The following is a 10,493-nucleotide window of genomic DNA, read 5'->3' on the forward strand; positions in this document are numbered from 1 at the left end:
TATATCATCAAATATGACAAAACGATTATACTCATAAGTTGCAGAACACAATTAGAATAGTACACATACTCAAAACAAAAACTTAGTATATCAAGCCAGCCCTGATGGCCTAGTGGTTAAAGTTCTGCGCAGGCAGCTTCAGTAGCCCAGGTTCAGTTCCCAGGCACAGAACCACACCACTCATTTGTCAGTAGCCAGGCTTTGGCAGCGGCTCACATAGAAAAACTAGAAGGACTTACAATTAGAATATACAACTATGTACTGGGGCTTTGGGGAGAAAAGAAAGAAAAGAGGAAGATTGGCAACAGATGTTAGCTCAGAGCAAATATTTCCCAGCAAAAAAAAAAGTCTTTAAAAAAAAAGAAAAAAACAGTATACTCTTGAGGGAGTACATCATTGGTAGCACAGATACTGAAAAGGATATGATTAATGATGTCTAGTCAGTTAATTTCAAATCACTTCAACCTCTGAATAACAGATATTCTTAGTAAGGGGCCCATGATCTTATGAGGGCAAGGATAGACAGATCCCCACTAATGGTTGGCAATTTTATGTATCTGTGTACATTTTTCTGGTGAGATGGAGTTCTTATAAGGATCCATGGCCTAAGGGAAAAAAAGATTACAAACCATCGCTTTAAGAGAAATGTAGTTTCTGTCTTAGTGTCAATGACAAGGTAACAAAATAGACTGCCAAATAAACAGAACCTCTGTACTCCTAAAGACGGAGGCGGAAAATTGGAAAGTACAGTAAGTACCAAGAGGTAATCTGTTTTGTCAAAAAAAGTGCTATTGCTTTTGAAACCCAAATGGTAAACATATTGCTGGGTACATGAAAGGCAGATACTGTCCCCATTCTTTTAAAGCTTATCTGAGTTCATGAAAAAAATTGGAAGAGGTAGGCCTCAGGGAATAAAATGAAAATTAAACATCTGAGCAGGAAGTATCTAAGAAAGCTTTTTAAACTAGTAAAGCTAGTAATGCTAGGTCATCCTGAATCCAGACAAGGAGATAAATAAAATCACTAAATATTATGTTTTCCTCAAAATTTTGCTTCTATCTCTGAGTAGTAGGATGTACTTTATTTTTCTTTTGTTAATCTGGATTTCTAAGTCTTCATAGGAAATACGCTATTATATACTAATAAGGAAAGAATCTTTTTTTAAAGTTAACTTCTACCACTGCCAATTCACCTAATATAAACATATTTATTTGCCAACTGTCTATGTCCTGGGCTAAGAGACTATAGAAGACAGAGATTATATCTATTTGTTCAAAGACACAGCACCCTCTATTTTTTCTTCATATAGATTTTTTGTGACTTATGTGGGTCTCCTGCTAGTTTATATATTTAACTTGGCTTAGCAGTTCCTCATACAAAACAGGTAAAAGAAGCCATAGTTGGTAATTATTTGATCAATAAATAGATAAAGCATTACAATCTAATGTACTCTGTAACTGTATGAAAACACATTCTAATAGGGTATTTGAAGTAGGGTTGCCATATAAAATACAGGACACTCCCTTAAACTTGAATCTCAAATAAACAATGAAAAGATATTTAGTATAAGTGTGTCCCATGCAATATTTGGACATACTTATACCAAAACATTATACATTGCTTATCCGAAATTCAAATTTAACTGGGCATCTTATATTTTTATTTACTAAGTCTAAAACCTTAATTTGAGGGATCTCTAAATGTTATCAAATTTAGGGTCAGAAAGAGAAGTGACACAGGAGCATAGCTTTACATGCTTTAATCCTTGGTCACTCATCAACAGTCAGGACAAACCCAATGTTTCCTTTATGTATTAGATAATGTTATCATATAACTAGGCTACATTGCTAAGAATGGATTAGCCAACATACTAGCAAATGAACAGAGTAAGTTTTGAAATTCAATGGCAGCCTAGATTAAAACAATACACTTGAAAATTGTGGCACATGATGCCAAGAAACTCAGTGCTTAAAAACAATTATTTATTCTTGTCGACCTGCAGTTTGACCAGGTTCAGGTGCTCTAGGCTAGGCTGAGTTTGGTAGCTCTGCTTCCCACTGCAGTTCTGCAGGTTGCCTGGTAGGACCTTGCTCCAGATGTCTCTCGTCCTCCTTGATCAAGCAGATATTCTTCTCATGGAGATAGGAGAAGTACAAGAGTAAGCAGAAATATACAAGGCCTCTTAAGACCCAAGTTCAAAGCTGGTACAATGTCAATTTCTACCTAGATGCTATTTGCCAAAGCACATCCAAAAGGAGGGGAAATGTACTCTGCTTATCATGAAGTCATGACAAATATGTGGATACAAGTACAAACTGCCAGTTATAAAATAATTAAGTCCTGGGGATATAATGTACAGCATGGTGACTACGGTTAATAAAACTATACTGTATATTTGAAAGTTGCTAAGAGAATAGATCTTAAAGATTCTCATCAAAAGAAAAACAATTTGTGACTGTGTGGTGATGGATGTTAACTAGACTTACTGTGATCATTTCACAATATATACATACATCAATCATTATGTTGTACAACTGAAATTAACATAATGTTACATGTGAATTATCCCTCAGTTAATAAAAAAGAGAAGTAGATACTACAGAGAAGAATGAAGAATTGGAGTGAATCATTCACTTTACTAGAATACTTCCATTTTCTTTGAAAAAAACAGAGCAGATCACGGGTACATGTAAATGACACATATGGCACTGTTGCAAGAATATTCAGATAAACATTCCTTTAGGTTATTTTTTTTTTAAAGACTTCTCTCTTATCTAGCTATTATACCAAATAAATAGAGCAATAAAGAGTACAGAACACAAAAATCAATATATAATGATTTAATCAGTTGTTAAAAGTTTCCCTATATTTTACCTAGAACCTTAACTGGACATTTATACAGAGAATTTTTTTAAATTAAGAAACATAGCTTCATGATTACTACAGAACATGAATATTTAAAATAATTTTAAATGTTTAGAATGCAACAAAGAAAAGCAGTGTGGCTGAGGTTTCCAACTTAATAGCTAGAATATTGATTTTACCGGTTCTTCATCTCAACACTCCTCCTCATCTCAACACTGTACTGAATCACTTGCAGTTTCCCCTAGTTGTGCAACACCTCTCATCTCTGGACTTTCAGATGCACTGTTTCCTCTGCCTGAAACATCTCCCATTTCCTCTCCTGCCTAATCTTTACTCATCCTTCAAATCTCACATTTTCTCTCATCTCTAACCAGAAGCCTTCCCCAGGTTAGGTGCCTCTTTCCAATGTGCCCCTATAACACCTGGTGTTTACTTGTCCCATCATGGCATCTATTGCAATTTATTTAATTTATCAGTGTCTCCCAGATAAGTTCGTTAACATCTTTAGCCTCTAGGATGAGCATGCTCTAGTAATAACCACTGAAAAAAGTATGAAATACTGTCATCTACAACTAGGCAAATTAAGTGGGGAAAGGAGGAATTTATAAAAGTTACTACACCTCTCACATTTCCTAACAAAATAAATTGTTCTTAAAAGCTAAATTATTTTACAGTAACTAAGTCACTATATGAAAACCTTAGCAAAAACTGAGATTATTTCCTCTTTTATAAAATGAGAACAAAAACACTGAATCAAAGAATCAAGGATTGACTTATTCAAACTTTTAAAATGATATATATTGAGATAAATTAAAAGTATAACCTTTTAAAATCTAATCAAGAATAAATTTCATTTATCTGGGATATTCTTAATATTGAAACTTTGTGTTATGTTTGACTAACAAAGGTAAGATAGTTCTTGTTTGGTTTAAAACTTTTACTTTTCTCCAAGGAAGAAGAAAATTTCCCACTTGATTTCAAATGAGCTCATATGGAAGGCCTTTCGTACTCTATTCCTAAAATTCAAAATGTGTTCACACTAAAATATAGTTTAAGGCAGAAGAAACCTTCTGTCTCCTCACCAATTGATACCTTTAAATTATTATTTATTATTATATAATCTTTTACACAAAAAACTTTATAGATGTACAAGCTCCAGAGAAAGATATTCAATATCTAAAAAGAAATGTATTACATTGTTATCAATTCACTTTTTCAGAAAAAAGAAATAAGATCCTTAAATTAAGCAGTTTGCTCCCCTCAGTCCCTCCTCATGTAATGTCCTACACGTTATTAAGAAGTGCAAAATTCTAATAGTCCACTAGTAAATGGTAGGAAATTGAAAGCCAAGAAGAGGAAAACAGCCACACTTGAGGCCAGGGGAGGTAACTCAGAAAGACATTTTATATGTAAAATTATTTTACATATAAAATTTGGAATAAAATGTTTTTAGGATGAGCAATCATGTTCTTCATTCCCTACAAATGATGTTTTTGAGTCCAGCTTAACATCTCAGGCGTCATTTTTCCCTCTGGTATCTATTCTCCCAGTCATTTTATGGATATTTGCTTACTTTTTTCGAAGTTCACTGCATTTAGAACACATGTTGTAACTGTTCTTGCTCTTTAAGATATAGAGACCAGTAGATATCACACTAAGCAAATTATTTAAAAAATGATAAACAAGACCTATACACTGAAAACTGCAAAACATTGTTGAGAGAAATTTTAGGGCCGGCCAGGTAGCATAGCAGTTAAGTTTGCCGTTCCACTCTGGCGGCCCAGGGTTTGCAGGTTCGAATCTTGGGGTGGAACTAGCACCACTCCTCAAGCCACACTGTGGCGGCATCCCACATAAAATAGAGGAAGAGTGGCACAGATGTTAACTCAGTGACAATCTTCCTTGAGCAAAAAACAAAAAAAAACACTGTTGAGAGAAATTTTTAAAGACCTAATAAAGGCAGAGATAGATAACGTTCATGCATCAAAAGACTCAACATTGTTAAGATATCAGTTCTCTCCGAATTGTTCTTTAGGTTCAATATAATCCCAACCAAAATCTCAGCAGACTTTTTTGTAGAAATTAACAAAAAAAACTTGTTTGTAAATGCAAAATAATTTAAAAGTTTTGGAAAACAAAAGCAAAGTTTGAGGCCTTACACTAGATGATTTAGAGACTTACTATAAAGCTACAGTACTTATGACTGTGATATGACATAATGGAACAAAATAGAGTTCAAAAATAAATAAACCAGCCCACACATACGTGCTAAACTGATTTGTTACAAAGGAGCCAAGGTAATCAATGGCGAAATGATACTCTTTTCAAGATATGATACCAGAACAAGGGAATACGCATACACAAAAAAAAGATCCTCCATGCTTACTTTATATCATATACAAAAATGAACTCAAAATGGACAGAGATCTAAATGTAAAAACTAGAATTATAAATCTTCTAGAAGAAAATATTTGTGACTTTGAGTTGGACAAAGATTTCTTAGATATAACACAGAAGGCATAAACCATAGAAGAATAAAATGTATAAATTGTACTTCATCAAAATTTTCTAAGTGAGAAGGCAAATAGAGAAAATTAAATGACTCTTGTAATAATAAAATGACAAACAACTCAATTTGCAAATAGGCAAAAGATTTTAAGACAGGTCACTAAAGAAGATATACCAACTGCAAATAAGTACATGAAAAGATGTTCAATATTATTAGCCATTAAGGAAATGCAAATTGAACCTATAATGAGATACCACTATACACCTAGGAGAATGGCTAAAATGAAGAAGTCTGACAATTTGTGAAGTGTCGTGAGGATGTGGAGAAACTGGAACCCCACTACATAGCTTTGGAAAAGATTTTAGCAGTTTCTTATAAGATCAAGCATACATTTATCATACTACCCAAGAGAAACAAAAACAAGTCCACACAAAGACTTGCACTACAATGTTTATAACAACTTTATTCATAATAGGCAAAACCTGGAAACAACCCAAAGTCCATAATCTGGTGAATGGATAAACAACTTGTGATACTCTATACAGTGGAATATTATTCAGCAATAAAAATAGTCCAACTGCTAATATGAACAACATGGATGAATCTCAAAAGCACTATGCTAAGTGCAAGCAGCCAGACACACAAGTCTGCATGCTATATATGATTCCACTTATATGAAATTCTAGAAAAAGCAAGACTCCAGTGATTGCCAAGGAGTTTGGGAGGAGGTTGACTGCAAAAGGGCATAAGGGAACTTATTAAGGTGACAGAAATGTACTATATCATGTCTACGGTAGCAGTCACATGACTGTACACATTTGTCAAAACTCATCAAATTGTACACCTAAAATTGGTGAGTTTTATTGTATGTAAATTATATCTCAATCGAACTGATTACAAAAAAAAAGTGATGGATTCACACTTTATTGTATCTCATAATTACAAAAAAGAACTTTAAAACAAGCATTCTTAAGTTTTAAATTCAAGCATTTACTACACAATACACAAAATTAACACCAATTAAGATATGGGACAAGTTACCATAGGAAATTTACAGCAGAGATTGTTTTCCTCAATTATTAATTCATCTTAAAACTTAATTAAATAAAACCTGAGCTTTGCCAAAGCCTATCCAAATCCATTACAGAAAGAAGCAAATCACAAAGTACTACTCTTTTGGACTCGCCATAACAACTTTACCTATAAAAAGTGTTCTTTCAATGTGTTTCATAATACATTACAATAGTGAGTTTTTAGTTAGTTAAAAACTTATTTTTTCAAATTATGACTTTCTAAAATACACACTTTTGGTAATAAAATTATTCAGGTTTCAGCAACAAAGGTTGTGGTAAATTACTCACAGATACTGAAGAAAGATGTAAGGCAAGAATCAACATTCTGGTGTGCATCCTGCTTTCAGATGCTTTGACAATACTATTGCACTGCTAGCTGTAAAGTACAGTAGTGCAATAAAGTCAGAGCATTCGTTAGCAGTAATAGGTAGGAAAGGAACACAAAAGCATCTTGCATCAGTTGAAGCTTCAGTGAGACAAGATTTTAAAGGATTGCCATTTTGGACAGAAGATATCCAAAACCTGAGAATACTTGTATTAATGTTAAAAAAAAAAAAAAGACTTAAATAGCAAAGTGATATTGTTTTTCGATGATTAACCTATGATTAACATTCAAACAGAAACAGGCATAAATGTAGAAGGAAATTTTGTAAACATGCCCTAAACTTTAGAAATTAACAAGGGTATTCTCAGTACCTTAGGCCTAGTATTAACAAAACTGGTTATAATCACTGCTAAGGCAAAGCTGTGAAAATTATTTCTATTCTGCAGAGATGTGTTAGTTAGCTCCTCCATAGCAATTGACTAACTGCCAGATAAAATGAGTCTTTTCAGTAAGAATATCAAAGAAAATAAATGAAAAGTAAAATAATAAGTTTCCCAACCTCTACATGCCAAATCTCTCTCTCTGGAATCTAAACTACAATACAAAAAGCACTTACCATTTTTTGGCTTGTTATCTCAAAAGTTTACAGACTTTGAGGGAATCAGTGTGTCCTAAACAGGACACCATTAGCCCTAATAACTAAACACTATGGAAGGAGATTTTAAATTTTCACTTAACCTCTAAAACACCTGAATTATAGGAGGAAGTCATCTTCATTTCCTTCAAAAAAAGGAAAAATCAAGGAGAAAATAATAACGTGGTTTGGGGTCCAAGATTTAAGTATCAGATTTCCTTGGATTTAAGCCAATTAACATCCTAACCTTTTAACCGGTAAGAAACCGTTCAAAAGTCAGAGATAAACCCAGAAATAAAAACAGTATCATATTATCTCTTTGTACTACCTTTTATGCACAATCACTAGTGGTTCCACAAAAGAAGGACACTAGACAAATACCACTCAATCAATGAGTGAAGTGAAAAAAGTACAAGAACAAAGATTACCCTACCATGAGCTTATTCCTCCATGAATAATGTTGATTGATGCAAAAATACTTCCATTATTTTCACTAACCTTCCTTTAAATGGTCCCATTCAGCTCCTTACTTGGATTGAGCCTACTAAGAAATGAACTCAGATTCAGGACAGCTGGAACACAACTGTCTTGATCTCAAATCCTGGGCCACATAACTCAGATATTAGAATATTTCAACTCTGCTAGCCAAGGATCAGGTTTAAAGGCAAGTATTCAAAAGACAAATGTCTGATTTTCTCAAGTTAATATAAACAAGAAAAATATGAAATACTTTTAAATTAAGAGGATCAGGCTATCTGTCTACAAAATTAGGATAAGTACTTTCTTTTCAAAGTTAAATAGTATGCATTCTCTTTCACTTATTAAATACTCAACATTGGTTCCTCAACAAATACTTTATGCAAGTAATGTAAAACCAAAAATCAGGGACCAGCCGGGCGGCATAGTGATTAAGTTCCCGTGCTCTGCTTCATTGGCCCAAGCTTCACAGGTTCGATCCTGGGCACCAACCTAGCACTGCTCCTCAAGCCATGCTGTGGCGGCATCCCACATAAAAAAAATATAGAGGAAGACTGGTACAGATGTTAGCTCAGCGACAATCTTCCTCACCAAAAAAACAAAAATCAGAGGATTGTACAGGAAATCATTTACCTTTAGAATTTTAGAAATCAAAATGGTTCACCGATATAACATTTTTTTCTAAAAGCACATAGCAAATCTGAAGATAAGATGCACTGTCTTTTACTATCCAATCAATACAAAGCAGTAATAATAAAACTATATAATAGTTCAAATACTTTTTAAAAATCCTAGTGTTTACAGAAACAAACTAATAACTTGAATGGGGAAAAAAAAACTATGACTAGGTTACTTGCAAGAACTCAAGAAGAAAGACCTGCTTTTTTCTCTTCCTATCATAAAAAGAATTTTTAAAACTATCCCATCATTCAAATATCCAAAAGTGTAAGAGTCTAGCTACCTCAAAATATTCTAAAACCTACTTTTCTCAAGATGTACACTTAATCGTTTTCCCCTTAAAATGTGTTCAATCTAAAAAAGTCATGTGAGAATATTGATTCTATCGCAAAGTCCAGCAAAGACTTAATTGGTACCTCAAAATTAAACAGCCAACTTAACTTAAATGGTCGGGGAGGGGAGCCTGTTAAAAAAGAGAATTAGTATCATTTAGCATCTTGCAATTAGGCAGAAATATCGATCTGGAGGGAGGAATTGAGAATAGGAGGAGAAGGGTAAGGCAGTGTTAACATTTATGCCTGTTGATAGAATCACACTACAATCCTTAACACGTTTTTGCTTCGTTTAAGACAGTTAACGATAAAAATAACAAAAAAAAACAACTTTGAACTAAAAGTTCATTACAGGTTTGGAAAGCTGCAGAAAATTCTTCCTTCTTTGCTGCCATTTCTCTCCCTCCCTATCCCCACACACACCCCACAAAGAAAATTAAATCTCAAAACCTTAGAAGCAACTGAAAGCCTTCAAGTCGAATTTGTATATGAAAGACATTACAATTGATTAATACATCAGAAGAAAATAAATTATATCAAGATCTCACATTTTCTGGGGGTGAGTTTCTTCCAGGATCACTACACGTGCAGATGTTAAAGTGACCCAAGATTCAGCTTGGAGAGAGGCGCACAAGCACAAACGATACCTAAGGAGTAATGCCAGGAAATGGCAGAAGGAGGAGGGGCGGATTGCGGATGGAGAAGAAAGATTTTTCGCTTTTTTATTTAATCTTGTTATTTTTCTTTAACAAAAACCCAACAGGAGCTCAATAAGGGGTGCGTCCTCCAAATTCCACGTTTTTAAAGGCAGCCAGCCCAACCCAAAAAACTGGTAATGCAGGGGGAAAAGAAGGACTGAAGATAGAACAAGGGAGCTAAGAAGAGAAGAAAAAAGCGCGGGCGATCAAGCTGGTAGTCCAGGGATGGGAGGGAGGAAATAACGACAACTGAGGGAAGAATCCATAGAAGAAAACTAGGACAGCCCTCCAGCTTGGCGCCCTCGTGCAGGCCAAGCAGCAGCGAGAGTCCCTTCCAATTATTTGCCCCCGCCCCTACTTAAACAGATGAATGAACCAGAGAGCAACCAGAGAGCAGGGTACCTTCCTTGTGCCAATCTCGCCCGCGCTCCAGGAACGGAGCTCTCGGCTCAGATCTCCATGGCTCACATCTCTCCCCCACCCAAGGACTGCAACCTCGGGCCAAAAGAAACTGGTCCAGGGACTTCTTTCGTCGCTAGGAAGTTGTGCACGCAAGTCTAGCATCCTTTCTCAGACTTTCTCAGCCCGCCTTGGAGAATGAACGGTTCAGTCCTAAAGGGATTTCTCTCCGCCCACTCGGTTTATTCCTCTCCCCACCCTCCATCCTCTTTTCCTGGACTGTGAACGACCTCTCCCCTTCTTGGGGGCATTTAGGGACCATTCCAGTCACGTCTTTTTGCTGGAAATAGGTAGAACACTGTCTGGCACCAGCTACAGCTCCTCGAGGAGCGGAAAGGTGAGAGCAAGAACAAGAAATTCCAAAGGCCCCGCACCCTCAGCATCTCCCGCCATTTCCCTCACGAGTTTCCCGGATGTAACCCCTTCCCCGCGGCGGTTAAAAG

The 10,493-nt window shown here is 35.4% G+C and overlaps 1 protein-coding gene across 4 annotated transcripts in view; it reads right to left on the minus strand.

The window, feature by feature from the left end:
- Positions 1 to 10,493, minus strand: part of SKA2 (spindle and kinetochore associated complex subunit 2) — a 29,448-nt gene that overhangs the window by 18,345 nt on the left and 610 nt on the right. The window contains exon 1 of one of the 4 annotated variants that reach the window (XM_008536509.2): positions 9,994 to 10,461. The exons of the other annotated variants lie outside the window; for them this stretch is intronic. Coding sequence (XP_008534731.1) covers positions 9,994 to 10,155 — 162 coding nt within the window. The 5' untranslated portion in view covers positions 10,156 to 10,461. Of the gene's footprint in view, positions 1 to 9,993; positions 10,462 to 10,493 lie in introns of those variants that run through there. 4 annotated transcript variants of the gene reach the window in all.

The sequence above is a fragment of the Equus przewalskii genome, chromosome 10, assembly GCF_037783145.1.
Source record: "Equus przewalskii isolate Varuska chromosome 10, EquPr2, whole genome shotgun sequence".
Lineage (NCBI taxonomy): Eukaryota > Metazoa > Chordata > Mammalia > Perissodactyla > Equidae > Equus > Equus przewalskii.